This window comes from Rhinopithecus bieti, unplaced genomic scaffold (genome assembly GCF_001698545.2).
Source record: "Rhinopithecus bieti isolate Rb0 unplaced genomic scaffold, ASM169854v2 scaffold_50364, whole genome shotgun sequence".
In the NCBI taxonomy this organism is placed as follows: domain Eukaryota; kingdom Metazoa; phylum Chordata; class Mammalia; order Primates; family Cercopithecidae; genus Rhinopithecus; species Rhinopithecus bieti.
Window position 1 is genome coordinate 123084 of NW_016820096.1, and position 27398 is coordinate 150481.

General features: G+C 35.7%; 1 protein-coding gene across 4 annotated transcripts; it reads left to right on the plus strand.

The window, feature by feature from the left end:
• Window positions 1-228: 228 nt before the first annotated feature.
• PCNX4 (pecanex 4) lies at window positions 229-27040 on the plus strand. 4 transcript variants are annotated; one of them, XM_017859424.1, is made up of 10 exons: window positions 229-969; window positions 7041-7220; window positions 7316-7803; window positions 8054-8154; window positions 8269-8388; window positions 10669-11032; window positions 13709-13812; window positions 16693-17726; window positions 18109-18295; window positions 26239-27040. In XM_017859424.1, the coding sequence occupies exons 1-10, from the start codon at window positions 281-283 to the stop codon at window positions 26488-26490; spliced, it is 3519 nt and encodes a 1172-aa protein (XP_017714913.1). In that variant the 5' UTR covers window positions 229-280; the 3' UTR covers window positions 26491-27040. The 4 variants fall into 4 exon arrangements, with proteins under 4 accessions (XP_017714913.1, XP_017714914.1, XP_017714915.1 ...); XM_017859425.1 differs by having other exon boundaries at window positions 7316-7383; XM_017859426.1 differs by lacking the exon at window positions 229-969 and adding an exon at window positions 4273-4645.
• The last annotated feature ends 358 nt before the right edge of the window (window positions 27041-27398 follow it).

A 27398-nucleotide genomic window follows, 5' to 3' on the forward strand; every position in this document is an offset into this window, starting at 1 on the left:
AAAATAAAATAACTGAGCATATTTATTTTGTTTATAATATGTTATAAACAAACTAACACTAAGTTGCTATAAAACAAGTATGTGTCAGGAAGGGGTCTGAGAAGTACAATTACAAATCCTACCCTTGAAGGAAGTAAGGAGATGAAATAGTAGTGTGAGGTTTTTCCTCACAGGTTTTAAGGAAGATGTTTTCAAACAGTGACTTTTTTTTAATTTTTATTTTTTAGAAACTGCTGTGTTACAGAAAAGCATGTGACTTTCAGAATAATCCCGAGTGAGGATGAGTCCAGATGTGCCTCTACTGAATGATTACAAGCAGGACTTCTTTCTGAAGCGCTTTCCACAGACTGTCCTTGGAGGCCCTCGATTCAAATTAGGCTATTGTGCCCCTCCTTACATATATGTTAATCAAATTATTCTTTTTCTAATGCCATGGGTTTGGGGTGGAGTCGGAACACTTTTGTACCAGTTAGGCATCCTGAAAGACTATTACACAGCAGCACTTTCAGGTGGATTAATGCTTTTTACTGCATTTGTCATCCAGTTCACAAGTTTATACGCCAGAAACAAATCAGCAACAGTAGAAAGAATATTAGCCACGGATATCTTAGCAGAGGAGGATGAGCATGAATTTACAAGTTGTGCTGGTGCTGAGACTGTCAAATTTCTCATTCCTGGCAAGAAATATGTAGTCAATACAGTTTTTCATTCTGTTCTTGCTGGATTAGCGTGTGGTCTTGGAACATGGTATCTGCTCCCAAATAGAATAACCTTGCTGTATGGCAGTACAGGAGGCACTGCTCTGCTATTCTTCTTTGGATGGATGACGTTATGTATAGGAGAATATTCATTAATTGTAAACACAGCTACAGAGACTGCGACTTTCCAAACACAGGATACTTATGAAATTACTCCTCTTATGAGACCTCTTTATATTTTTTTCTTTGTTTCTGTGGATCTGGCACACAGGTAAAAACCTACCAAATACTTTGTAACTTGCTTTGTTTTTAAGTATACAGAGTAAGAGAGCTCTCCTTTTAGTGTTACAAAAAAATGAATCCATGGATTAAAAATAAACCATTGGATAACAGGTTATTTTGATAATTATTCTTTCAGGATTAATCTCTGTAAAACATACTAAAGCAATAGTTGAAACTTATTAAAGAGTTTTTTTTTAAACCCTTTTTGAGATAAAGAAGGAACTTTTCAATTTTGTGTTTCACTTTAAATAAGAAGCTTTGAGTTTTTAGGATAGCCTGGCTGAAACCTGTGTAAGGAGATGGAACTTTCCTGTGGGGGGGAAAGGAAGAATTTAAAATTTATACACATAAGTATTATATAAAAATTGAGTGACTTTAAGACAAATAGAAAATTTATTTCTAATTTTGTGATAGCAACAATAGAAGTAATATTGATTTTTTAAAAACCAACTTGTTACAGAAGAAAAGTAGAAAATAGTTTTTTTAACAAACATGATTGTTCACAAAATTGTTTGATAACCCCTTTTATTTGCCTTTCCAAATTTGACTTTTCTTTCTCTGTCTCTATAGATTGCAGCTTTCTTTTCTTAGGTTAGTGTCCAGGTAGATATCTGTTCAGGCATGTTATGGTCTGAATATTTGTGTCTCTCCAGAATTCATATATCACAGTCTTAAACCCCAATGTGACAGTATTTGGAAATGGGGACTTTGGGAGGTAATCAGGTCATGAAGGTGGGTCCCTGGTATGATGGGACTAGTCCCCTTATGAGAAGAGGTATCAGAGAGCTTGATCTCTCCCTCTCTGTGCCATCTAAGGGCACAGCAAGAAGGTGGCCACCTGCAAGCCAAAGAAAAGAGCTCTCACCAAAACCTGACCATACTGGCAGCCTGATCTTGGACTTCCAGCCTTCAGAACTGTGAGAAAATAAATTCTGTTCTTTAAGCTACTCAGCCTATGGCATTTTGTTATGGCAGCCCATGCTGATTAAGATTTTGCTACTAAGAAGTGGGATACCTTTGTAACAAATACCTAAAGATGTGGAAATGGCTTTGTAACTGTTGGTAATGGGTAGAGGCTGGAAAGAGATTTTTTTTGTTTCTTTGTTTTGTTTTGTTTGAAACGGAGTCTTTGCTGGGTCTCCCAGGCTGGAGTGCAGTGGCACAGTCTCAGCTCACTGCAACCTCCGCCTCCTGACTTCAAGTGGTTCTCCTCCCTGCGCCTCCTGAACAGCTGCAATTACAGACATGGTGCCACCATGCCCAGCTAATTTTCGTATTTTTAGTAGAGACAGGGTTTTGCCATGTTGGCCAGGCTGGTCCCAAACTCCTGACCTCTAGTGATCCACCCGCCTCGGCCTCCCAAGTTCTAGGATTACAGGCTTGAGCCGTCATGCCCAGCCAAGGCTGGAAGAGTTTTGATGTGCATGCTAGAAATCTGGACATTAAGGGTGATTCTGATGAAGTCTGAAGTCCCCTGAACCCAGAGGAAAGGCAGTCCTTGTTACAAAGTATCAAAGAACTTAGCTGAACTGTGTCCTAGTGTTTTGTGGAAGATAGAACTTTAGAGCCATGAAGTTGGATACCTGCGTAAGGAGAGTTCAAAGCAGTGTTGAAAGGAGCAGTTGGCTTCTCCTGTTTCTAGTAAAATGTGAAAGGAGAGAGATGAATTGAAGAAGGGATTGTTAAGCAAGAAAAGGAACCGGAACTTGAAGATTTGGAAAATTTTCAGCCTGGATTATCCATATTGTAAAACATGAGAAAGCATATTCTGAGGAGAATACCAAAAGTGTGGGGCTGGACTGTCTCTCAGTAAAGAGCTTTTTGGCATTATATGAGTAGAAACACTGCCAGTTTGAACTGAAGTGGTTGGAGACAGGAAGTAATGAAGGCCGACAGTTGAACTTCTTCGATTTGACAGGATGTAATGATAGAACTGTTCAGCTACAAACGTGCAGTATTCTTCTAGAAAAGGAGAAAATGATGCCAAAGGTGATTTAAGGGTCTTGAGGGCTACCACCTCAGTTTCAACAAGTCAGATAGCCTCTACCCAAAGCCTTGGGAGCAGTACCCTCATCTAGAGCAGTGACGGTGACCTGCCACCCCAGTGGCCTGGATGGCAGAGTATGGAACCAAACAATTATTCTCAAGCTCTTAGATCTAATGGAATTTGCCTTGCTAGGTTTTGACTTCCTTGGGATCATCACCCTTTTTTTCCTGTTTCTCCTATTGGAGTGGGGGTGTCTCTTCTATACCTGCCCTACCCGTAGATTTTGGAAGCACATAACTCATCTGGTTTCACAGGTTCACAGTTGGAGAGGAATTTTGCCTCAGGATGGATTATACCTAGGTCTCATCCATATCTGATTTAGATGAGACTTTGGACTTTAGCCATCAGAGTTAATGCTAGAATGAGTGAAGACTTTGGGGGATATGGGGATGGAATGAATGTATTTTGCATTTGAAAAGGACATGAGTTTTGAGGGGCCAGGGATGGAATGTTATAGACTAATTGTGTTCCCTCAAAAATGTTTACGTTGAAACCCTAACCCCCAATGTGATGGTATTTGGAGATGGGCCTCTGGGAGGTAGTTTATGAAGGTGAGACCCTAGTCTGATAGGATTAGTGCCCTTAGGAGAGACACCAAAGAGCTTGATGTCTCTCTTTTTTCCACATAAAGACACAGAAAAAAGGCAGCCATGTGTAAGCCAGGAAGAGAGTCCTCACCAGAACCTGACTATACTGGCAGCCTGATCTTGTACTCGTAGCCCCCAGAACTGTTAGAAAATAAATTTCTGTTGTTTAAGCCACTCAGTCTGTGGTATTTTGTTATGGCAGCCCAAGCTGATTTAAGACAAGGCATTTTAAAATATTAAGTCAGTTTGGGCACTGAAACTGACCTCTTCTTGGGTGTCTGTTTGCAATTTCTTAACTTTTAATCTCTTCTAGTTATACTGCATTTATGAACCAGAGGGCGGTGTAATGCCCATGTAATTCTTCACCTAACCAAAAATGTAAGGGGAGGATTAATAAACAGGAAATCCATTTATAATTGGTTTCTTAATACCACTACCATTTACTGACTATAAAATATATTCCAGTTAAATATTTGGTTTTGAAAAGTTAGTAAAATTGAGTTTAAGTGTGTATATACACATGATTGCCTTTAAAATATTTAAAATTTGTAAGGTGGTTATTTTCAGAATACAGATTCTTGAGTTACTGTCTCTGTATCCCATTTCTGAGATCAGAAATTGAATGCCTGATGTAATCTTTGGGTTCAAAATGATGTCCTAAGTTCTTTAATTTTAAAAAAGAATCTTTTAATTTGGTTTTCCTGACATTCTGCATTACGCATTTCTAAAAGTACATAAAAGGTTTTTTACTAAAATCTTGTTGGATTTAATATACAGTTTTAATGTTTAAGATTTGATAATTACAAAGAGTTCTTTGTTTTGTTTTTTTTAACTGTAACTAAAAAGACAAAGCCAGTCCCCACATCTATTTTTAAAGAAGAAAATGACTATTTTATCCAGAAAAATTACCTCCGGTTTCACTTTTGATTCAGAAAATAATAGAATTGAGATCATCTCTAGACAATAGTTGTGATACTGCAGCCAAATGATGTATGAAATGCATGGACTCTTCAAATTTGGCCAGTTGACAGGTAAATTGTTTCTTAGTTTTATTTCAGAAGATACGAAAGGAAGCAGAAGATGTGAACCCCACAGCGTGGTAATCTTTTCCTTCCCTATTCTTTACCTAGTACAGTTGTGTAATAATACTTTTAAATGACTTTTTCTGTGCATTTTAATTTTTATCAAAAACATTAAATCTACAGTGCTTAGCTCAGACACTCGGGAATTGTTTGAATGAATGATACACATGTACATCATCTTAGCCACTGTAGAAAACATCTTTTTTCTTGACATGTGGATCTTAGTGAGTGTGCAGAATTTGAAACATTTTTATAGCTGTAAGGTTCCAAACTAAGTTGTCATCTTAAGGGCTAAGATTTTTTTTTACCCTAGAACATTTTTATTACATTATCAGAAATATTATAATTTAATGTTTTTTCATATTAAAGAATTAACCACAATAATGATCCATTTGGAGCTAAGTCCTATATACAGGAAAATATTCACAATGTTTGATTACTTCAGTTATATTATCCTTGTATATAAATACTTTACTTTGCCATTGCTTATTGTTAAAGGACCAAAAGAGATTTAGGGGTAGAATCTAGTTTTGATAAAAGGTTTCATGAGCATACGTTCTTTTTACACAAAATATCCTATTCTTGATAGAGGAGTGTTGTCTTAGGGAAAAAAAAAAGACTGTACCAATCTCCATGTTTTCCTTGACCTTCCTGTGGCTTACTATGTATGTATGGTTTGATTTTCTTGATTTTTTTGTTACTTGAATGGTTTCTACTCAGAATGAAATGAATTTTATTTTATAAAAAAGTATTGTCCTCTAATTTAGTATCACATTGTTAATCTTGTGTTCATTAATTCTCTTGCTTATAAAAACTTGAAGGGCATACATTATGAGGCAGAGCACATTAGTTGGCATAGTCCTGACATCTATGTGAGCAAACATACAATGCCATTACTATATTATATCCATAGTTGCTATACATTTGCTTTGGGACTGTCAGCATGTGCTTAAGTGGATAATTATTTCAGAAATTGTCTTTCTTTATTGTTATTATTTTTTTTTTTTTGAGACGGAGTTTTGCTCTTGTTGCCCAGGCTGAAGTGCAATTGTGCGATCTCGGTTGACTGGAACCTCCACCTCCTGGGTTCAAGCAATTCTCCTGCCTTAGCCTCCCAAGTATCTGGGATTACAGGCACCCACCACCACACCCAGCTAATTTTTGTATTTTAGTAGAGATGGGGTTTCACCATGTTGGCCAGGCTGGTCTCAAACTCCTGACCTCAGGTGATCCACCCACCTTGGCCTCCCAAAGTGCTGGGATTACAAGTGTGAGGCACTGTGCCCAGCCCCAGAAATTGTCTTTCTCCTCAACTTGGATTCCCAGTAGTTCGGGTATTCAAGTACAATTATGCTGTAAGTTTTGAGATTTTGTTGTCTTTTGAAAGTTATCTTTGGAACCCCAGAAGTACTCTGACCTTATTGGTCTCTGGACACCGTGTTTGATTAGCGTTATTTTTTAAAAAATTCATAATATATTGATAATATGTATAGTCCTGTGCTTTAAAATTAAATTATTTGAAGCAGTTTGATGATGGTACATTTAACTGTTAAGTGCTGTGCCAAGTTTGAGTTTTTCCACTTAAGGTAGAGGTAGTCACTACTTCATGAGGAGATGGTAATGTGCAAGTTTGTGTTCTCAAATTCGTACCACTGCTTATGCAAAATGGAACAGTGCTGTAAATGCTAGTTAAGTTGTTAGATTAACCTGCAGAGAAGATACAATCATAACCTGAGTTACTCATTTCTGATATTAACCATTCTAATGTTAACTTCTGGGTCCTGGGAACGGGACAGTACAAGACAGAGGAAGAGAAGAGCTTTCTCTTTTTTTTTTTAGCTGCTAATGTATGAATGTGAGTAAGGCTTTGACTTTCCAAAGTTGCTTGAAATTTTAAATTATAAAATTTTAAAATTCTGAAGAATCATTGGTAGAATTTCAGCCAATGTAGTAGTTTAGACATTTAGGGAGAAATGTTTATGTTCTCATTATGGCCTCAGTTGTTCAGTTTTACAAATTCCTGTATTCAATTTTCCTACTCCTCAATGATGGCTTTTAATTACTTCCTCCTCCTTTGCACATTTGAGTTCACATATTCTCTAAATGCTAAGCTTGTACACAATTGTGTAGGGGTAGTTGCTGATGTAGGAGGACACTTGTCATAATTTGTATGTATTGATCATTTAAAAGTTGGGACTAAGACTTTGTGTGTGGTGTGTGTATGTGGTTTTTTTTTTTTTTTTTTTTTGGAAGGGAGTGTGTTGTTATTCTGTGTTGCTTTGCTTTTCCTTAAAAGATCCTCTTCTATATATTTTGTGTGATTTAAATGTTCTTTTTTTTATAGGTTTATGGTAAATATGCCAGCTCTAGAACAAATGAATCAGATTTTACACGTCTTGTTTGTATTCTTACCCTTTCTGTGGGCACTTGGGACTCTGCCCCCACCCGATGCACTTTTCTTATGGGCAATGGAGCAGATTTTAGAGTTCGGCCTTGGAGGCTCATCTATGTCAACACACCTACGGTATTTATTTTTAAATATTGATGTTATATGTAACTTATTCTTAAAGAACATTTTTCTTTTCAAGTAAATCTTTTTTTCTTTTTTTTTCTCTACAGGTTATTAGTAATGTTCATCATGTCTGCTGGAACAGCTATAACATCATATTTCATTCCAAGCACTGTTGGTGTGGTTCTTTTCATGACTGGATTTGGTTTCTTGCTGAGTCTGAACTTAAGTGATGTGGGTCACAAAATTGGAACCAAATCTAAGAATTTACCCAGTGGTCCAGAAAAACATTTTTCATGGAAGGAATGCCTTTTCTACATCATTATATTAGTCTTCGCTCTTTTAGAAACTGGTTTGCTTCATCACTTTGCTGGCTTCTCACAGATTTCTAAGGGCAGTTCCCAGGCTATTGTGGGCTATGGTTTGATGATATTACTTATAATACTGTGGATACTTAGAGAAATTCAAAGCGTGTATATCATTGGAATTTTCCGAAATCCTTTTTATCCGAAGGATGTGCAAACTGTGACTGTATTCTTTGAGAAGCAAACTAGGCTCTTGAAGATTGGTATTGTCAGACGGATTTTGCTAACTTTAGGTAGGAAGATATAGTCTATTAACCTTGTGTTACAAATCATATCCTGGAAGTATTCAAAAATATTACTGAATTCCCATATTTGTGTGGTATTATACCACATACAAGTGTTCTTTTATGTTTTGGTTTTTTGTTTATTAGCTTTTTTGGTTCATTGCTTAAATGTGCTCAGAAAAAATGTATATTTGCCAAAATAAAATATGGTAGAAGGAGCTGTTTTGCCTTAATTAAATTTCTCTTTGTTTTGTTTTAGTATCACCTTTTGCCATGATAGCATTTCTCTCATTGGACAGTTCCTTACAAGGGCTCCACTCAGTGTCTGTCTCTATTGGATTCACAAGAGCCTTTAGAATGGTAATCCTAATATGTGTTTAATAGTATTTTCCTATTGCTAAGTTTTATTGTAATTTTGTTTAATAGTTTACTTAGATTATCTAATCTAATTAATGAATAATTTGTATACTGCAGGTATGGCAGAATACAGAAAATGCTTTATTGGAGACAGTCATTGTATCAACAGTACATTTGATCTCCAGTGCAGACATATGGTGGAACAGAAACCTGGATACAGGAATCAGACTCTTACTGGTAAATGTGTCTTTTAACAGCTTTACTGAAGTATCTTTTACATACTGTAATATTTATCCATTTAGTGGTGTATATTCAGTTTTGTAGTCATCGCTGCAGTCTAATTTTAGAAAATTTTCAACATCCCAAAAAGAAACCTCAACTGTTATTTCCCATTCCCCCTCCATCTCACCTACTACCCACTGTAGTCCCAGAAGCCACTAATCTACTTTCTGTCTTTATGGGTTTGCGTATTTTAGATATTTCCCATGAATGGAATTCTGCAGCATGTGATCTTTTGCATCTGGCTTCTTTCACTTTTATGTTTTCAAGGTTCATTCATGTTATAGCGTGTATCAGTGCAGTCATACACTGTATAAGGACGTTTTGGTCAATGACAGATCACATATACAACGGTGGTTTGATAAGATTATAATGGAGATGAAAAATTCCTATCACCTAGTGGCATAGCCCTTGTAGGGTAGCTCATTACTCACATGTTTGTGGTGATGCTGGCGTAAACAAACCTACTAGGCTGCCAGCCATATAAAAGTATAGCATATACAGTTGTGTACAGCATGTAATACTTGACAATAAGCAACTACAGTTTATATATTTAGTGTACTTTTTATCATTATTTTAGAGTATATTCCTATGTTTAAAAAAAAAAAAAGTTGACTGTGAAACAGCCTCAGGCAGGTCCTTCAGGAGGTATTCCAGAAGAAGTCATTGTTATCACAGGAGATGACAGCTCTATGTATGTTATTGCCCCTGAAGACTTTCCAGTGGAACAAGATGTGGAGGTGGAAGACAGTGATATTAATGATCTGACCCTCTGTAGGCCTAGACTGATACGTGTTTTTGTATCTTCATTTATGACAAAAAAAGTTTTAAAAGTTAAAAATTTTAAAATAGAAAAAAGCTTACAGAATAGGGATATAAAGAAAAAATGTTGAGCAGCTGTACAACGTGTTTTAAGCTAAGTGTCATTACAAAAGAGTCAAAAAGTAAAAAAGTTTATAAAATAAAAGGGTTATAGTAAGCTGAGGTTAATTTATTATTGAAGAATGAAAAATATTTTAAAAATAAATTTAGAGTAACCTAAGAGTACAGTGTTTTTAAACTCTATAGTAGTGTATAGTAATGACCTAGGACTTCACATTCATTCACCACTCACTTACTAACTTAGAGCAGCTTCTAGTGCTGCAAGCCCCATTCATAGTAAGTGCCCTATTCAAGTGTACCATTTTTTATCTTTTATAATGTATTTTTACTGTACAATTTCAATGTTTAGATACACAAATACTTACCATTGTGTCACAGTTGCCTACGGTATTCAGTACTGTAACATTTAGTACAGGTTTGTAGCCTATGAGCAATAGGTTATACCATACAACCTATGTATATAGTAGGCTATATCACCTAGGTTTGTGTGTGTACACTGTATAATATTCACTCAATGATGAATCTCATTATTTGTGAGCATATGTTTTCATTTATCTTAGGTATATGTACCTAGGATTGGAATTTCTGGTCATATAAGAACTCCATGTTTAATACTTCATGATACTGCAAAACACATTTCTTAGAGCATATCCTTGTCTGACTGGATGCGGGGGATCACGCCTTTAATCCCAGCACTTTGGGAGGCTGAGGAGGGAGGAGGGGTGTGTTTATCTAGATTTCTTTCCTTGTGATATCATTGCCTGGTTTATGTATCAGGATAGTACCGATCCCCTGAAATGAGTTAGGAAATGTTCCATACTCTTCTATTTTCTGGTAGAAGTTGGTGAAGGATAGGTATTGATTATTCGTAAGTGTTCTGTAGTATTCAATATGTATCTGAAATGTTTTGTGGTATGTAGTATTTTGTATTGAAGCCATCTGAGCCTCAGCTTCTCTGTGGGTAGTTTTTAAATTATTAAATATCTTTACTTTTTGTAGGTTATTCAGATTTTTTATTTCTTCTTGAGCCAGTTTTAGTAATTTGTGTCTTTCTAGAAACTTGTCAATTTCTGCATTATGTAGTATGTGACCCACAGTGGTTCAACCTTAAAACATAGTTAGTACACTGGCTGTTACTGTTTTTGTTTTTTTTTTTTTAAGAAAGTCCAAACTTTAAAATGTAGTCTTGTTTATTAATTGTGAGTTTGGAGAAAGTTAACAAAGAATCAAAGAATAAGATCTATTTCTTCAAAAATATTGGGGCAATAATAAAATTACTGTATAGTCTTTCTTATGTGATCTTGAAAATTCATGAAAATCTTTAAGGATAGATAAAATAATTTTACATTTCTACAGGTTGGTATCATACGTGATCGTTTGATTCGGTTCATCTCTAAATTGCAGTTTGCCATGACTGTACTTTTGACATCATGGACAGAGAAAAAACAACGTCGAAAAACAACTGCCACTTTATGTATACTCAACATTGTCTTTTCTCCATTCGTGTTGGTCATCGTAATTTTTTCTACACTACTGTCTTCTCCCTTACTCCCCCTTTTCACCCTTCCTGTGTTCTTGGTGGGGTTTCCCCGACCTATTCAGAGTTGGCCAGGAGCAGCGGGCACCACAGCCTGTGTGTGTGCAGATACAGTGTACTACTACCAAATGGTGCCCAGGTTGACTGCTGTGCTGCAGACTGCAATGGCAGCTGGAAGTTTAGGTAAGTAAATGGGTTGTGCTCAAGAATTTCTCACTGATGTATTTAAAGTACAAAAAAATAACAAACAGGAAAACAATCTTTTTATCCAACCATAAGATAGCATAGCAACCATAACAATTTGATGTGTAGTTTTATCCAACTGTAAGATAGCATAGCAACCATAACAATTTGATGTGTAGGCAGAAGGACTAAATATGAAATTAGAAGTTTATCTCCTGCTCCTTGTTTTCATCTAAATTAAGTTACAAAATAAAAATACTCGGGGAAATTTTTATTAAGGTGATATGATAATTTTTAAAATACATTTTCTTGAATAAATTCAGATTACGATTACATCATTGAAACATGGAAACACCTTTCCTCCAGGATTTCCCTGAATTTATAATGAGTTCATGTCAAGTAGATGCAATAGCATACATTCATAAAGTTTCTGCATTATGTAATATGTGGCCCACAGTGGTTCAACCTTAAAACATAGTTAGTACACTGGCTGTTACTGTTTTGTTTTTTTTTTTTTTTTTAAGAAAGTCCAAACTTTAAAATGTAGTCTTGTTTATTAATGAAACTTTATGAAAACTAGCTTTACATAATATGCGCTTGAGGAGCAGAGGGAATTTTATTCATACTTTACAAGTTATAGAGACTTAAGCAGTCTGACAAGATAACTGGACAGGATAACAAGAACTTTGGTCAGTGATCAGTAGGTAAGGTAGCCTCCCAAAATGAAATGCTATGCAGTTATTAGCAAGAAAATAGGTTTTTGATGACAGTAAACTAATTTTATGAGTTCTAATGCTTTTGTCAAACACTAACTGTAAATTTTAACTGTATTGTACTTCTCAAGATTGGTTTTAGATAAGGTATAAAATTGATGACACTAGTGTGTCATCTCCTACCATGTGCTTTAACCCCTGAAACTTGTTTTTAAAATGACAGATAACTTTCTGACAAACTCATTCTAGGCAGAGTAGCAATTTAAGATTAGAGTTTTAATAAAATGCTTACTTGGGGTTGAACTTTTCTAATTATTATGTGAGATGATTTATGTGAAGAAAAATATTTTATCTTTGTAGTACAAATGTTTTATGAATAATCATTTTCTTATAGAAAATAGTCTATACTTACAATACTTTTATCCAGTGCTAATTAATTTTCATTATGTAATACTATTCTACTTTTTAAAACACCTGTGGGGTAAAACTCCCATCAGAAATAGTAATTAGATAAAAATTATACTTTATTATCAAACCAATTATATTCAACCAAGAAGTGTATTATAAAGTATTTTCTGGTGAGGAAAAAAGCAATGAGATATTTCATATACATCAGAGTGGCAAAAATGTAAACAATTTGACACTACCAAGTATTGGCTAGGGCATGGGGAACAAGAACTTTCAGACCTTTCTGGAAGGAAATGTAAATTTCTACAACCACTTTGAAGAGTTAAATGGTAGTCTGTAATAAAGATGTACATATCCCATGGCTGAGGGATTCCAATTTCTGATTCCATGATTTAGTGATTCCAATTCTAGGGAAATTCTAGTACATGTGTTTTGGGGGTCCTCAAGACTACCCCAGGTTTGATGGTTCACTAGGAGAACTCACAGCTAAGATTTATTATAGCAAAAGGATGCAGAGCAAAATCAGCAAAGGGAAAAATCACAAGGAGTAAAAGAGACCAGGTGCAAGTCTCCAGGAGTTGCACAGAGTCACACAGAATGTGCTTAATTCCCTGGCAACAAGTTGTGATGTGTTGACTGCCAGAGAAGCTCATTTGAGACTCAATGCCCAGGGCTTTTATTGCAGGCTGGTCATGCAGGCACTGTCTGCCTAGCACATACCAATACTCCAGAATCCCAAAAGAAGAGCAGGTGTTTGGTGTATACTGTAACAGTTAGACACAATGGGAGACTCTTACCAGGTAGCGGGTTCCCAGATGCCAGGCAAGGACCAACCATATAAGCAGACCTTTTGAAGAATAGCAGTCGGTTTTGGTATGTTAACACTGTTCTGAACCACATGTTGTACAAGCAGACTTGCACAAAGGTAATTTCTGCAACATTACTTATAATAGTGAAAAGTTGGAAACATCTGAAAAGTTTATCAATGAGGAAATGAATACTCAAATTCAATTAAATTGATACAGTGTATTTTCGACAGCAGTTATAATAAATTTTAGCTGTTTGTCATAGATGTAGGCAAATTTCATTAATAAAAGAGAAAACTAAATTTAAAAGTATTTGTACAGTGTGGTAGCATTTTATGTACATTTTTTAAACCATAAAACACTTTTATATGTTCATATGCATGTATATAAAAATGTCAAAGATATTTTAAGTCATGACTGTCAAGCTGACTTTTATAAACTCAATACTTTTGCTAATATAATTGACATGTATTTAAGATTTTATACAACAAGTTCTAATTTGTTTTTCTGGAAAATCCTTGTATTTTTATGTATTATCACCTGCAGATTGTCTGTTCCAGCTGCTCTTGTAAAGAGTTAATTTAATGCCTCTTGAAACGCAGTGAGTAGTTATTTCTGTTCATGACCTAATGAGAGGGTAGGAGTCGTGAATCAGTTCTAGATGTCTTTTCAGTTTTGAAGATTCACATGGCAAAATAAAAGAAGCTTGAAAAATGATTTTCTTTTTTTTTTTTTCAAATTTGTTGTAGGTCTCCTCCTACCTGGATCTCATTACTTGGGCCGTTTTCAGGATCGTTTAATATGGATAATGATTCTGGAATGTGGCTATACTTACTGCTATATTAACATTAAGGTCAGTGTGCATTTAAAACATCGCTAGTATTTTTATAGTTCATGTGTAAAATTTTACTTGTTGTGTTCACATCAAACACTCAGTTTCAAAGAAGAATATCTTTTCAATTACCTGTGAAAACACCTAGGGATTTTTAAAGTATATTTCGATGAGCACATGTTGATAGATGGACTAATGTTAATTGTATAATAGAGCATGGTAACAAAATATACCTGCTTCCATTCCTTCCCGTCCTATTCTTGTTACCTCTGTCTAGCTGAGCATCTCAAAAGTGTGAATCAGTAACATTTTTTAACTCCTATATCATTTAAGTATTCTCAATAAAAACTGTATTCTAATCCTACTGCCCCTACCTGCTATACTCTATTTCTCTCCTTCCTTGAAGAGCAAATGGCCTTATTAGAGCTGCTTATAGTTGTATCTCCAATTTAATTTCTTCCATTCTATCTTCAACTTACTCTAGGTTTTTGACCCTGCTACTCTACCCGACCTGCTCTTGTCAGGGTCGCTAGTGCCTGGCATATTGCTAACTCCAGTGATCAACTCTCAGAACGAGTCTTATTTGAACCATCAGCAGCATTTTACACAGCTGTTCTCTTCTCTTCACTTGTTTCATGGGTTACTTCTCTACTTTGTGGTTCCTTCTCTTTTCTTTGACCTTTTAACACCAGAGTGTCCCAGAGCCCAGCAGTCCTTGATGACAACTCTGTCCTTCTGGTTGTTCAGGCCAGAAATACTAGAGTCATGTTTGACTCCTTTTTCACTTGTATACTCCCACACCCAGTCCAACAAGAAATCCTGTGGGCTCCACCTTTAAACCATATGCTGTATCCCATCTCTTTTTACCACCTTGGTCCCAGCTACCTTGATCCCTTACCTGAATAATTGAAATAACCTCCTAATTGGTTGTCCTGCTTCCACCTATGTGCCCCTACAGTATACTGTCAACCAGAATGATCTTTAAAATCTAAGTCAAACCATGTCACTTCTGTACTCAAAACCTTGCAGTGGATCTCTTCTTTCATTCAGAGTAAAAGCCAGGCTCTAAATGGCCAGGCTTCCTATTCCCTCTTTGGCCTTCCCTATTACTTTAACTCTCTCACTCTATTCCAGCCTACTGGCTATTCCCTCTGCCTGAAACACTCTGCTTTCAGATAATCATCTAACTCCCTCCCTCACCACTTTCAGGTCTTTGCTCAAATGTCACCTCCTCAGTGAGATCTCCTATGGCCATCATATTTAAAATTACACTCCCATTCTTATCCCAGCACTCCCAATCCCCCTTGCCTTGCTTTACTTTTTCCTTATTTTTATAGTACTTATACCTTCTCACAAACTGTATAATTTACTTATTAGTTTTACTGTTGATTACCCATGTCCCTCACTTTATAAGTATCACAAGCACAAGGATCTCTTGTTTTTATTCAGGAATACATCCTAAGCCCCCGAAACAGTGCCTGGCACAGAATAGGCTTTTAACAAAAAAAAAAAAATTTTAATGAATAGTTAAGTTAATATTTTGTACTAGCACAGATTGGATAAAATCGCTAGTGACTAAAAAGCTGTCTCTTTATTCCAGTGGTTCTCAAAATGCAGTGCCCAGACTAGTATTAGTAATACTTCCTGAGAACTTGTTGGAAGTGGAAATTCTTGAGCCCTACCCTGAACCTGCTGAGTTAGAAACTCTGGGCGTGGGCTCAGCAATCTGTATTTCAAAGAGCACTCTCAAGTGATGCTGACTCACCTACAGATTGAGAACCTCTGTTCTAGTCTAACCCATACGAGAAGATAAAAAATATTGAGGACATTTTGATTACTTATTTTATTCTATTTAAAATGATATGGTTTAATAATACCTAATAATGTTGATTGATCCTTTGTGCTCTGTGACATATGTGGTTTAAAATATACTTTTGATGGTACTCTTTTTTTCTGTCCTTTCTTGATGCAAGCTGGGTTAGGCCATGCCATCTATTAACAATTAATACTTTATAAAATTTACAAAGCATGCAACCGTCACAACCATATGCACTAGGATTATTTTCCTTTGAAACAGAGGAGAAAGGAATCTCAGAGAGGGTAGGTGACCTGCTCAAGTTGTGTGCCAGCCACCTGGTAGAGCTGTGACTTAAAAACAAGTTCGGAAGGCACTGACAGCTTTGTAAAAATATATAAATTAGCAATAGCAATTATAATAGTAAATAGTGACCTGATACATCCTTTTCAAGTGATTCCTTCTAAGGAGGTAATCAAAATGTGTTTAAAATTTATGTAAGAATATATTGATAATATTCATTCACTCAGCATATATTTGTTGCATACCCACTGTGTACCAGATACTGGTTTAGGCACTACTGACATAGCAGTAACCAAATTAATCAAAGAAGTAAATCTGCATTATGATGTTAGAAATCTGTAACAGGAGAATGATAAATTCTGGCACATCCGTGCATTGAATAATGCTGTTAGTCTCATAAAGTGGGATGGAAAGGGTATAATACTACTGTATATACTGTATAATTCTAATTTTGCCTTTTTCTCCTCCAGGATTATAATTTAAAAATTTTTACTGTGTGGCTTACTCTTAACTATGGATACAGTCTTTTAAAATTATATTCATACCTAATAAATTTGCCCAATTTCTAGTAGAATTTCCATAATATTTTCAAAAAAATAGTAGCATTATTTTTAATCCTATCCAGAATCAAATATGTTAAGTGCCGTTAACTTTTAAGTCAGGATGTTGCTCTTGAGTTAAAGAAATTGTTTTGTCATTTTCCATATTTTTGTGATGAGAATCTATGGGCATTTACAAGACTAGTTGCTGTATTCTATGTAATAAATGATTATAAACTCAAGTACTTTTTATTTCTTCTTTAGGGGTTAGAATTGCAGGAAACATCCTGTCATACTGCAGAAGCTCGCAGAGTTGATGAAGTTTTTGAAGATGCTTTTGAGCAAGAATACACAGGAGTATGTTCCCTTAATGAACACTTTGGAAATGTCTTGACACCCTGTACTGTTTTGCCTGTGAAATTATATTCTGATGCCAGGAATGTTCTATCAGGCATAATTGATTCTCATGAAAACTTAAAAGAATTTAAAGGTGACCTCGTTAAAGTACTCGTGTGGATACTTGTTCAATACTGCTCCAAAAGGCCTGGCATGAAAGAGAATGTTCGCAACACTGAAAATAAAGGGAAAGCACCTCTAATCTTGCCTGCTTCGAACACTTCGCCACCTCCCAAATCCCCAGAAGACATAGATAGTTTAAATTCAGAAACTTTTGATGACTGGTCTGATGACAATATTTTTGATGATGAGCCAACTATCAAAAAAGTAATAGAAGAAAAACATCAGTTGAAAGATTTGCCAGGTACAAATTTGTTTATTCCAGGATCAGTAGAATCACAGAGGGTTGGTGATCATTCTACAGGCACTGTTCCTGAAAATGATCTTTACAAAGCAGTTCTATTAGGATACCCTGCTGTTGACAAAGGAAAACAAGAAGACATGCCATATATTCCTCTCATGGAATTCAGTTGTTCACATTCTCACTTAGTATGCTTACCTGCAGAGTGGAGGACTAGCTGTATGCCCAATTCCAAAATGAAGGAGATGAGCTCATTATTTCCAGAAGACTGGTACCAATTTGTTTTAAGGCAATTGGAATGTTTTCATTCAGAAGAAAAGGCCTCAAATGTATTGGAAGAAATTGCCAATGACAAAGTTTTAAAAGACTTTTATGTTCATACAGTAATGACTTGTTATTTTAGTTTTTTTGGAATAGACAATATGGCTCCTAGTCCTGGTCATATATTGAGAGTTTACAGTGGTGTTTTGCCTTGGTCTGTTGCTTTGGACTGGCTCACAGAAAAGCCAGAGCTGTTTCAACTAGCACTGAAAGCATTCAGGTAATCCATTTAGATCATATGTAAGATATAACATTGGCCAAAAAATATTGATTTTTCTAAATCACATACAAGAAGACAGTTCTTCGTTTCTAGTTTTTAAAAATTTACTTTCTTCAAAATGAAAAAAATGTTTCATGTGTAGTGTGATTATATCAAGAGTACGCTTTAATTTGTGCTTCCTTTGGTTTTGTTTATATGGAAAACCTGTTTTTTTATGGCTTACTGATTTCTTCACCTTAACTGCATCATTTCTCCCTCCACTTTTTATCTGAGATAGATATGATTTCAGTTCAATGTCTTAAAATATTGATTTAACAAAATCTATTTGAGCCATAAAGTTGACAACAAATATTCTAAAATTCTTCGGTTCTCCATTTTTTAGGTATACTCTGAAACTAATGATTGATAAAGCAAGTTTAGGTCCAATAGAAGACTTCAGAGAACTGATTAAATACCTTGAAGAATATGAATGTGACTGGTACATTGGTTTGGTATCTGATGAAAAGTGGAAGGAAGCAATTTTACAAGAAAAGCCATACTTGTTTTCTCTGGGGTATGATTCTAATATGGTAAGGTTAAAAAATTTTTAAGCGTATATATACTAACCTTAGAGAATGGATGTCAATTATAAAGTATTTGAACTAAGTGATAAATGATATAACATTATAATTGTGATATATTATAGTTTTAAGGCATTTGTAATCATGACTTTATGGCGAAGCTAGATGAACTCTAGCTGATCTCTCTACTTTTGCCAACTGAAGAGGAGCCAATTAAAAATGTTGTGTAGCCATAGTGCAATACCTGACCTATAAGAGAGCCAAGTATGTGTAATATACTATAACATATTTGACTAAATGGATTGTATTCCTATGTTCAATGTATGAATTATCACTTGGATTTGACTCCTAGAAAAATTTATTTGTAAGTGGCAAAGTATTTTGCTAACGTTTATACTGTAATGAAGCAAACCTAACCTGTGAAAATCCAGAGACTTAAAATAGGGGATGACTCTTTAAGATTTAGTACTTGTTCTTATCGCATTTAAAATGTCATCAAGTCTACACAATATGAAAGATTCAATGTTATGAGCTTATCGTGGTTTTGTCTGTCTGGCATTGTGGTTTGAGGAGCTCTGCAAATGCACTACCCAGTGAAACTGATGAAAATTATATTTTTTTAAAATAACCATTTAAAGTCTTAGAAAGTCTCCTAAGGGCATACAGCAAATGAACACAAATTTATTCAAAAAAATCTGCTAAAACCCAGTGAGAATAGTAAGAGACTGCAGTATTTGAACCAAAACCTACCCTACCTGAACCTCAGCAAGATGGAATCTCACCTCAGACTGGTACAACCCAAAGCATAGGCTCTCTTCTCTGTGAACTCCCAGTTGGAGGACTGTTTTCCTAGGAAGGGCAGGAGTTCAACATTTTTAATCCTGTCCCAGCTACCTGTTGCTGAGGCTAGATTCCAGGCATGTGAAGTCCAAGTAAAGATTCCCTTCTGGCCCACTACACTTATGGGATGGAGACTTTATCTTGGGTGTGGTGCCACAGAAAATACTGGGGCCTTGATCACTCTTGCCCACTCATAATGTGGAGGTCCTATGCTGGGAGAGGCAAGCTGGAAAGACCTGAGGCTACTCATTCCCTCCACCAAGTGCTTTTCTCCTAAAGCAGAAGGGTCACTCAAGAGAGAAGCATGCTCTCACCCAGAACTCTGGCTCAGAGATTTTGCCCAGTGGAAGAAGCAAATTATTATTAACAACAACAAAAGCTCTGAATCTCTTCTTCCCAGAGGAACTGATTTATCTGCAACAGAGTGTAGACACATTGAAGCCCAAAATGTTCTTAAAAACAGTGGAGGACTTGCTGTTTTATGATAGTGTCAAAAAAAGAAAACAACATAAACGATGGAGGTTGTGGTGAGAACTAATTTCTAGGAGACTGGTAGGTTCATTAAGCTAAACTGTAAACTGGCTAGATTTTTTTCAGGGGAAGAAACAGCAAAGAGCCTTCCTGGGATCAAACACATGAAAAGCTATTCCTTTCAAGGAGTTCACATTTAATTGGATCAGTCTGTGGAGCAATGTATGCCCCAGGTCTTTGTTGAAAACAGAGTAACCAGCTGGCAATCAGTGGAGCTTAATAGCTGGGTGTGAACACTTAACAGACAAGATAGCCCTGCCAAAACCATCCCAAGGTAACTGTATGCATTCGGTTTGACTGTACTCTATGAGAGGCCGTATCTGAGACTTCAGACTGGGCGGGGGATGGTAGGGAGCAGACAGGGATTGACTTCACTACAGTAAGCCAGCCAATCACTAAACAAGTACATCATAATAACAAGCCCTGGAGTTAGGAATGAAGAGGACCAGCACCCAGAATTTCTACAGTGTTACCTGGAATATCTGATTTTCAACAAAAAGTTGAGATATGCAAAGAAATGGGAAAGTCTAACCCGTATACCAGGGGGAAAAAAGTGGACAACCGGGCTTGCCTGTAAGAGGGAACAGATGTCAGATTTAATAAAGATTTCATAGTAGTCATTATAAAAATGTCCAGAGAACCAAAGGAAACCATGGTTGAAGATATAAAGGACAATATGGTGACAATCTCACATCAAATAGAGAATGTATGTAGAGATAGAAATTATAAAAAAAAAACAAATGAAAAATTCACTAGAGGGGCTCAACAATAGATTTGAACTGGCAGAAGAAATAATTAGTGAACTTGAAGATTCTAGATCAATAGAGATTATGCAATCCAAAGAAGAGAAAATAATGAATGAAAAGGAAGAGAGCTTCAGAGAAATGTGGGACACCATTACCTGCTCCAACATATACTTAATACCAGAAGGAGAGAGAAGGGAGAAAACAATTATTTGGTGAAATAATGGCTGAAACTTCTTAAATTTATTGTAAAACATTAATCTACACATCCAGGAACTTCAGTGAACTTTAGAATAAATGCAAAGAGATCCACAGGCAAATAACATGGTAAAAATGTGGAAATCCAAAGACCAGGAGAAAACCTTGAAAGCACCAAGTAAAAACTACTTGTACATTTTAAGAAAAGTCATATAAAATTAACAACTGACTTGTCATCAGAAACAATGGAGGCCAGAAGCATGGAATGACATATTCAAAGTGCCTCCTTAACCCCAAAACGGGAAGCTTAACCAAGGACCCCGTATCTAACAAAGGGATCTTTCAAAAATGAAAGCAAAATAAAGAAATTCCCAGATCAACAATAACAGAATTTGTTTCTACCACACCCACCTTACAAGAAATACTAGAGTTCTTCAGACAGAAAGTAAGTGACCACAGCCAATAATTCAAATTCACACACAAAAACAAAGAGCACTAATAAAAGTAACTGTGTAATTATAAAAAATAGTAAAAAGGCATATTTCTTCTCTTAACTGATTTGAAAAGCAATTCTATAAAATAATATGTATTCACGTATTATTGGGCCTATAATATATAGGAATGTAATTTGCTAATAATTGCACAAAGGAAGTCAGTAGGGGCAAAGTTGTACTAGATAAAGGAAATGAATCCAGATGATTCATTTCTGGATTCTTGAATCTACAGAAAGAAAGAGAAATAGCATTTTTTTAAAGGATAACATAAGGCTGGGTGCAGTGGTTCACGCCTGTAATCCCAGCACTTTGGGAGGCCAAGGCAGGCGGATCATCTGAGGTCAGGTGTTCGAGACCAGCCTGGCGAACATGGTGAAACCCTGTCTCTTCTAAAACTACAAAAAAAATTAGCTGGGTATGGTGATGGGTGCCTGTAATCCCAGCTACTTGGGGACCTGTAATCCCAGCTACTTGGGAGGCTGAAGCAAGAGAATCTCTTGAACCCAGAAGGCGAAGTTTGCAGTGAGCCGAGATCGCACCACTGCACTGCACTCCAGCCTAGGCAACAAGAGTGAGACTCCATCTCAAAAAAAAAAAAAAAAAAAAAATGAAGGCTAACAACAATGCTGGGCATGGTAATTTAGGACTATAATCCCAGCAAGTTGGGAGGCCAAGGCAGAGGATTGCTTTGAGACCAGGAGTTTGAGACCAGCCTGGCCAACATAGCAAGATCCTATCTCTACAAAAAAAAATTATCCAAGTATGGTGGTGTGCATTTGTAGTCCTAGCTACCACTTGAGAGGCTGAGGTGGGAGGAATACTTGAGCCAGATGTTCAGGTTATAGTGAGCTATGATTGCACCACTGCACTCTATCCTAGGTGATGGAGCAAGACCCTGTCTCTAAAAACATAAAAATAATTAATATAACAGCAAATGCATACTTGCTCCCTTTTCTCTCACTTTCTTTTAAAGGCATAAAATTATATAAAGTGATAGTTAAAACAATGAATGTACTGTTGGATTTGTAATGTTTGTAATGTGATATGTATAACAATACCACAGAAGGGAAGAAAAGGGACTGGAACTTTGTAAGAGTAATACTTCTGCTTCACCACAGTTAGTATAAATCTGAGACTGACTCTTGTAACACAGAGATTGTAAGCTTTAGTCAACCACTGAGGAAATAACTGAGGAAAAAAGTGAAAACAGTCATTAAAGAAATTTAAATGGCATGTTACAAAATAGTCACTTAATACAAGAGAAAGTCAAGAAAGAATAGAGGGATAAAAAAGATATGAGACGGGAGGCTGAGGCAGAATGGCGTGAACCCAGGAGGTGGAGCTTGCAGTGAGCCGAGATCGCGCCACTGCACTCCAGCCTGGGCGACAGAGCGAGACTCTGTCTCAGAAAAAGAAAAAGATATGAGACAAAACAGAAAGGAAAATGACACACAAAATTCAGCTATTTCAATAATAAAATTAATGGGAATGTATTAAATAATCCAGATGAAAGGCAGAGATTATCAGACTGGATTTAAGAAAATGCCTGTAATCCCAGCACTTTGGGAGGCCAAGACAGGTGAATCACTTAAGTCCAGGAGTTCAAGACCAGCCTGGGCAACGCAGTGAGACCTTGTCTCTTAAAAAAAAAATAAACAAAATTATCCATACATGGTGGTGTGTTCCTGTAGTCCCAGTTACTCTGGAGGCTGAGGTGGGAAGATTGCTTGAGCACAGGAAGTGCTATGATATATAAACTATATAATTTATTAATATAAATATGTAATAAAATATATAAAAGACACAAACCATATGATCATCTCAGTAGATACAAAAAAAATAACAAAATCCCTCACCCTTTCATAGTAAAAACAAACTAGGAAAGAAGGGAACTTCTTCAACCTGAACATCTATGAAAAACTCACAGTGAACATCATAATTATTGGTGAAAGATTGGATGCTTACCCCTAAGTTCAAGAAGACAAGAATGTCTACTCTTACCACTTTTATTAACCATTGTACTAGAACTTCTAGCCAGGTGGTATAGACTGAATGTTTACACCCCAAATTTATATGTTGAAGCCTAACCACCAATGTGATGGTAGTAGGAGGTGGGGCCTTTGGGAGGTAATTATGGTTATATGAGATCATGAGCGTGGAGCCCTGTGATGGGATTAGTGCCCTTATAGGAAGAGGAAGAGACACTCACAGCTTCCTGTCTTTTTGCTGTAGAGCAGAATAAGAAGATGGCTATCCATAAGCCAGGAAGGTAGCCCTCATCAGAACCCAGACATGAAACCACCCGGATCTTGGACTTCCCAGCCTCCAGAACTATGAGAAATAAATGTCTCTTCTTTAAGTCACTTAGTCTATGGTATTTAGTTATAGCAGCCTAAGCTAAGACACCAGAGTAATTAGGCAAGAAAAAGAAATAAAAGGCATTCAGATTAGGAAGAAGTAAAAGTATCTCTATTCACAGATGACATGATCTTGATGACGTATAGAATATCTAAGGAATCAACTAAAAAGCTTAGAACAGATTAACAAATTCAGGATGGTTGCAAGATACAAGATCAACATAAAAAAAAATCTGTTGAATTTCTATACACTAGCAATGAACAAACCAAAAATGAAGTTAAGGAAATCCCACTTAAAATAACATCAAAAATAAAAAAATACTTAGGGAAAATGGAACAGTAGTAGTACAAAGCTTTTACTCTGAAAACTACAAAACATTGTTAAAAGAGGAAGTTAAATATCTAAATAAATAAACATCTAGTGTTCATAAATCAAGATAACATTGTTAAGATGGCAATACTCTCCAAATTTATCTACAGATTCAACACAGTCCTTTTCAGAATTCCAGTTGGCTTCTTTGTGGAAATTGAACAAGCTGATTTTCTAAAATTTATATGGAATTTCAAGAGACCCTGAATAGCCAGAACAATCTTGAAAAAGAAAATTGGCTGACTCATACTTCCAAGTTTCAAAACTTCTATGAAACAATAATCAAAATAGTGTGGTACAGGCATAATGATAGACATATAAATCAGTGGAATTGAATTGAGGATCCAGAAATAAATCCATGGGTCTTTAGCCAACTAATTTTCAACAAGAATGCCAAGACCATTCACTGGGGAAATCATCTTTTGGTAGCAACTTTCAAAAGAATGATGTTGGATTACTAGTATTAGTTTCCCAGGGCTGCTGTAGCAATTATTACCACAAACTGGGTGACTTTTTAAAAAACGGAAATGTATTCTCTCATCATAGTTTTAAAGGTTAGAAGGCTGAAGTCAAGGTGCCAGTAGAGCCACGCTTCCTCTAACGGCTCTAGGAAAGAATCTTTCCTGGCGTCTTCCAGCTTCTGGTGGCCCTTAACATTCCTTGGCAATGGCTGAGTAACTCCAGTCCCTGTCTCCGTATTTACATGGCCTTATTGTCTATACTCTTGTGTTAATTCTCCTACTCCTTTCTTTTATAAGGATGTCAGTCACTGGCTTTAAGACCCACCTAAATCCAGGATGATCTCATCTCTAAATTTTTCATTACATCTGCAAAGTACCCATTCCAAATAAGGTCACATTCACAGGTAACTTCAAAGAGATGCTATTCAACCTACTACAGACCTTAGTTTATATACCATATTTTAAAATATCTCAAAATATATCAAAGACCTAAACGTAAGAGCCATAAAATGTTAGAAGGAAACATAAGGGTAAATCTTCATGACCTTAAACTTGGCAATAGATTCTTAGATATGACACCAAAAGCATGAGAAACAAAAGAAAAATAGGTAAATATGACTTCATCAAAAGTAAAAACTTTTGTTCCTCAAAGCACACCATCAAAAAAGTAGACAACTCACAGAATGGGGAAAATATTTGCACATATCTGTTAAGGGACTGTTACTAGAATATATAAAAGAACTCTTACAACTCTATAATAAAAAGATAAATAGATTTTAATGTGGACAAAGGATCTATATAGACATTTCTTTAAAGAGGATGTACAAGTTGCCAGTAAGTTCATGAGAAGTGCTCCATATAATTAGTCATCAAGGAAGTGCAAATCAAAACTACAATAAAATAACACTTCACACACACAGGATGGCTAAAATCAAAAGGTCTGAAAATAAGTGTTAACAAGATGTGGAGAAATTGGAACCCTCTTCTGCTCTTGGGAATGTAAAATGGTACAGCCACTTTGGAAAACATTCTGGCAGTTTCTCAAATAGTTAAGCATAGAGTTAACATACGACCTAGCAGTTCTATCCCTAAGTATATATACCTAAGAGAAATAAAAACATAAATCCACATGAAATCTTGTACATGAATGTTTATAGCTACATTATTCTTAATTGTTATAAGGTGGAAACAAACCAACTGTATATCAATTGCTGAAAACAAATTTTAGTATATCCATATGATGGAATATTATTCTGCCATAAAAAGGAATAAGGTACTGATACATGTACAACATAGATGAACCTTGAAAATACGCTAAGTGAAAGAAATCGGTCACAAAAGACCACATACAAGTGAAATTTACAGAAGAGACAAGTCTATAAAGATAGAAAATATGTTAGTAGTTACTTAGGGAAGGGTCAATGAGGAGATAGGATGGTGATAACTAAAGAGTACAAGGATACTTCTTGAGGTTGTGATGTTTTAAAACTTAACTGTGGTGATAGTTGCACGTATCTGCCACTAGAATAAAAACCATTGAATTGCATACAGTAAGTAAATAGATTGTATGGAATGTGAATTATATCTCAACAAAGCTGTTTCTTTAAAAAGAGCCTATTGTATCATTCACCACCAAATAGTATTTATGACTATGCATCGCTGAGGCAACAGATCAGAGAAGGAAGACAAAGAGAAGTGACTAAGATTTTGCCTAATGGTGATTGAGATGGCTGCCAGGAAACTTTCTTTTATTTAAAGAACAAAGGAAGTAGAGGTAATTCTTGATTCTGAATACAAGCAACTCATTGTGTGCATTTTAAAACACTACTTTCTGTTTTTTGAACTTGGGAAAAGTTTGCCTAATTACAATGCAATTTTTCTATAAGTTTATAAATAAAATATGAAGACCTAAATGTAATCTCTTTTCTTTTTCTCCTCCTACCCTTTTTACTATAAAGGGAATTTACACTGGAAGAGTACTTAGCCTTCAAGAATTATTGATCCAAGTGGGAAAGTTGAATGCTGAAGCTGTTAGAGGTCAGTGGGCCAATCTTTCGTGGGAATTACTTTATGCCACAAACGATGATGAAGAACGTTATAGTATACAAGCTCATCCACTACTTTTAAGAAATCTTACGGTACAAGCAGCAGATCCTCCCCTGGGATATCCGATTTATTCTTCAAAACCTCTCCATATACATTTGTATTAGAGCTCATTTTGACTGTAATGTCATCAAATGCAATGTTTTTATTTTTTCATCTTAAAAAAGTAACTGTGATTCTTGTAACTTCAGGACTTCTCCCCACCCTCATTCAGATGCCTGAGAACAGCTAAGCTCCATAAAGTTGGTTCTCTTAGCCATCTTAATGGTTTTAAAAAACAACAAAAACATATTTAACGTAAAAGTTAGAACTATTTGGCCAATACTGGTGCCCTCTGGACTTTAGTAGACTTTGGTAAATATGAGAAAACATTTGTGTAATTATTATATAATGAATTTTGTAATGCTTTCTTAAATGTGTAATAGGTGAATTGCCATATAAAGTTAACAACTATGTAATTTTTACATACTTAAGATAGACGTGTCAGTGTTCTAAGTAGTGATAATGGATCCTGTTGAAGGTTAATATAATTTATAGTATTTTCAAATGTGCTGTTTTAACATCTAATATTATCTGAATGTTTTTATATAGTTTTCATAGACTTCAATTCACAAACTTTAAAAAACTTTTAATAAAATATTTTCCTTCCTTTTCAAATATCCTTTTGATATATGTGAAAGAAGCAGGGTTCATCCTATTCATCATGTGAATATTCACAGAAAGAGCAATGTTAGGGTAATCTGCATATGACTACTAAAGCATAGATCTGACTCATTATATATTTCTTTCAACTGAATTTACTGCTTCTGAAAAATGATTTACCCAACAGGACTACCAGTTACTAATGTCTTAAGGTATATGAACTAAAGAGGAGATGGGAAGAAAATTTTTATATGATCTGAATTTTATTTTCATTCTCTTCTTGCTTAGGAACATTTTACAGATACATGTAAGGGGGATTAACAGTGAATCCACATCAGTTGAGAGATCAGTTTCCTCTACTTCTTACTTAATT

Excerpts from the sequence above, each read along its gene's own strand:
- PCNX4 (XM_017859424.1), top strand. The coding sequence starts at position 281 with ATGAGTCCAGATGTGCCTCTACTGAATGATTACAAGCAGGACTTCTTT. Across the intron at positions 970-7,040 it reads TCTGTGGATCTGGCACACAG|GTTTATGGTAAATATGCCAG; the intron begins GTAAAAACCTAC and ends TTTTTTTTATAG. Across the intron at positions 8,389-10,668 it reads CAGGAATCAGACTCTTACTG|GTTGGTATCATACGTGATCG; the intron begins GTAAATGTGTCT and ends ACATTTCTACAG.